The sequence below is a fragment of the Sinocyclocheilus grahami genome, unplaced genomic scaffold (assembly GCF_001515645.1).
Source record: "Sinocyclocheilus grahami isolate Dianchi unplaced genomic scaffold, SAMN03320097.WGS_v1.1 scaffold270.1, whole genome shotgun sequence".
Taxonomy (NCBI): Eukaryota; Metazoa; Chordata; class Actinopteri; order Cypriniformes; family Cyprinidae; genus Sinocyclocheilus; species Sinocyclocheilus grahami.
In genome coordinates, this window is record NW_015505449.1 from 996494 (window position 1) to 1000326 (window position 3833).

At 35.9% G+C, this 3833-nt stretch overlaps 1 protein-coding gene across 2 annotated transcripts in view; it reads left to right on the forward strand.

Annotated features, from left to right (window-relative positions):
• The first annotated feature begins 279 nt into the window (after positions 1 to 279).
• Positions 280 to 3833, forward strand: part of LOC107599670 (ankyrin repeat and SOCS box protein 10-like) — an 8742-nt gene continuing 5188 nt past the window's right edge. Inside the window, exons 1-3 of one of the 2 annotated variants that reach the window (XM_016291324.1) lie at positions 280 to 666; positions 1145 to 1210; positions 3120 to 3387. In XM_016291324.1, coding sequence (XP_016146810.1) covers positions 360 to 666; positions 1145 to 1210; positions 3120 to 3387 — 641 coding nt within the window. In that variant the 5' untranslated portion in view covers positions 280 to 359. The remainder of the gene's footprint in view (positions 667 to 1144; positions 1211 to 3119; positions 3388 to 3833) is intronic. The other variant, XM_016291325.1, reaches the window with a different exon arrangement.

Genomic DNA, 3833 nt, shown 5'->3' on the forward strand with positions numbered 1-3833 from the left:
CACTCACAAAAACATAGAAACATTAAATAAAAAGCAACAAAGCCTTATTTAAAAGTTTTGAAAAACATTTAAAATGCCTTCAAAGTTTAAAGGATCGATACTAACGAGGTTTTCCGCAGAGCTGACCTGCTGGTAAACGTCTGTTTTGATATAAACAGCAAGTCACTGTAGCAAACAAAGTTATATACCACCCATGTGACACTGTAAAAATAGTCCCGTTTGCACGTGGCCAAGTTCCTACTCAGATATCAAAACTCGCCCAGAGAGCAAAAGCTGAAGGCCATTTAAAAGATACCAGGCCTTTTAGTGACTAGACCAAAATACTTCTAAGAAACTAGTGTGAAGGCACAATCAGATTCATGTCTAGAAGGAGTCTCATGTATAAACCAACCTCTCTACGCTCTTTAGAGCAGGAAAGGCACCAGATGAGACTGGCTGCCCCAGTTCTCAGTGGTTACCTGCTGAGGAAAGAAGCCTGGGACAGGGGGACATCTTCGAGGCAGACCGTAGGAAACCCTCCGATGGTGTGCCAGGACCCTGTTGTCCAAAACGCCCTGTACACTGGAAATGTAAAAGCTGTGAAAGAGATCTTCTCCAAAGGCTTTCCTTCAGACCTGTTCATTCAGCCTCAGGGAGGAGCCATGCGCTGGAGTGCAAGTGGAAAAGGTAAGAACAAGTTGTTTGAGTTGAGTTTGACTGTGCAATTGTCTCCTAGAGATCCCAAGAGATTTGTTTCAATTGTCATGATTACTTGGACTGTTTACCTCTCAGATCTAGTTGGCCAGACAGCCTCGGGTTTCTGGACCTTTCTAAAGGTCATGCCAGGCGGCCTTTAAATAGCCTCTTTCTAAAAACAGGCAACAGACTAAGCAAATATATTCAGTGCGATCATCTCCAACATTGTGCCCAGTCTTAAGACCAACCCAGGCAATCAAAGTCGAAGCTGGATTCGCATCTGCTCCTTGCTTTACCTCGCACATGGGGCCGAAGATTAAGTTTTGCAAACAAAAGAAATATCGTAGTGATGTAATTGCGACGGCTCAGGCGTCAGGACTTATCCTCCAGTTCTGGAATGCGCTTCTGGTCGGAGATGACCTCACTGTTATTAGCATCATTGATGACCCAGAATATGCTTTTCTCTTAGATGCCATATATGACACCAGCAACATAGAGGAGTGGAAGAACTACAGGTTCAACTACAGAGGGCTAAGTATGCTACAGGGACACAAATGATGTGAAATTATGTTTTGGCGTTTGTTAAGATAGCTTGCTATACAAAATATTTTGGCTGCTTGTTCAGTTTACCTAATTAAAATGAGCTAAAGCAACAGAATTTATCACAACCTACCGGTAATTTCATTGTTTTTAATCCATTAAAATACTTAAATGTGAAGTTTAATTATTTTGTGTAATGTATTTGTGTTGTGAATACATTAATCATTTTTGTTGCATTAACTGAAACTGCGTGAGTGGCTTTATAGAGATTTATTACCAAAAAATTATTACCATGAAAACATTTTTGTTCATTAAAATAAATGGTAACTTAAAATATTTAATTCATAAACTTGTTTAACTTGATGTATCAAAATAACAAACTGAAACAAAAATGTTATATCTATACACTTTATATAAAAAAATTAAAAACTATGAAATTACAAAAAAAAAAAAGCCAAATGTGTCGTGCTGGAATGTTACGGCAGCAATTGTTGAGCCACAATGACTGGTTGTCAATCATAAATTAGACAATGCTTATCTCATTAAACATTTATAGTATGAGCTTTGTGTCAGTGCAGAAACGTTTATGTTTCAGCTTCAGCTTCTGAGGAAAACGACATTCCTTGGAATGATGACGAGTGTATTTTTTAAACAATGGCTCACACTTTTGAGGTAAATAATGATAGGATAATCTTCTAAGTATGAAAATAAGAATATTAAACCAAGGTGAAATCTCAAACCTGACTACCTAAAATTAATTACTAGCACAGAATTTAGAATAAAATGGTGTGAAACAGGTCAACCCAGGGTTAAAACAGGTTAACAATTTTAAATGTAATTAATTTCTGTTCTCTTTTTTTGTCATGCACATTTAGTTGTGGATGAGTATCACAGCAATGTATGGATTCCTATGCACGTACACAAGCACTCAAACTTTGTCACACTAGCACATCTTCATTTCCAGTATTTCCACGTCAGACTCACCTGCTGTCATAGTTATTTGTTCCCCTATGTGTTTCGGTTACACTCAGATTGCTCTCTTCTTTTTGCACCCACCCCGACTGTGTCTTTGAGGTAGTCTTGGGGTCTTTTTATGAGTTTGTGTTTATGTTTGTTCCTATGAAACTTACTGATACTGATCACAAAAATGAGTGTTGCATAGGAGACAAATGCTACTGCACTTTTGAGTATGACATTACAGTCACATTGCATATTGAATGATGAAAAACAACCACATATGGTTTGGATCTGGCTTGAAAATCATTTAAATAAAGGTAAATAAATAATTAAAAGGACATATTAAATTGATCAAAATTGACAGTAAAGACATTTACTTGTTAGTTTGAACCTTCCATTTATGAAAAACAAAAACAAAAAAAAACTGAAAATCATATTTATTTTAATCAGGGTTTCCACTAATTTTGTAACTGTAATATTGATAATAATAATAAGAAATGTTTCTTGAGCAGAGTAATGGCTGCTGAAAATTCAGCTTAGCATCACAGAAATAAATTAATTTTAATTTATATTATTTAATTTATATAATTTTTTCATTTTAAAATCTATTCAAAGAGAAAATACTTATTTTAAGTTGTAGTAATTTTTCACAATATGTTTTTTATAAAATACTTAAAAATACTGTTTTTACTGTATTTTGATCAAATAAATGCAGCATTTGTGAATATAAGAGGCTTCTTTCAAAAACAAATCTTACCGATACAATGCACCAAAAAAAGCAGATTTTTGCTGCTCATTGGATGCTAAGCTAAAATACCTTGAATCTTCAAACTGTTCAGTCCTGTTCATGATTTCCTGATTGAAAATTAAATAAAGCTTCAAACTAACTGCTGAATTGAATATCTGAATCTTCACGCAGTTAATCTCACAATTCTGCTTTTCTTCAGGACTGTGGTCATTGACATATGAACAAGAGCTGACCACACCACTGCACATCACCGCTGGTCGGGGTTTCACCGAATGTCTGCGGCATCTCCTCCTGAGGGGCGCTCGAGTGGACCTGGCACCTGGGGGCACCACTGCCCTGCATGAGGCCTGTGAAGAGTGCCAGCCCGACTGCGTCAAGCTGCTGCTGCAGTACGGAGCCAATCCCAACGCAACCAATGAAGATGGGCAAATGCCCCTGCACGTGTGCACTGAACTCGACTCACTTGAGTAAGTGCTTGTTCAGTATACAGTAATTACAGGAAATCCTGTGGTGAATTTTGTGATTTCAAATGACTGCCAGATTGGCACTTGAAATGAAGGTACTGGTCAAAAGTTTGGAATAATAATTATTTATTTTATTTTAATAAAGGCTCTTTTGCTCACCAAGGCTGCATTTATTTGAAAATACAGTAATTATATATATATATATATATATATATATATATACATACTGTATTTTAGAATGTAATTTGTTTATTTTTTTTATCTTATCTTACCCCATCTTACCTTAAACTTTTTTAATTATACTGCATCATGGATTGCCACAAAAATATTAAGCTACAGAATTGTTTTAAAATTTGATAAGAATAAGAAATGTTTCTTGAGGATCATGTGACACTGAAGACTGGAGTAATGATGCTGAAAATACAGCTTTGCATCACAGGAATAAATTA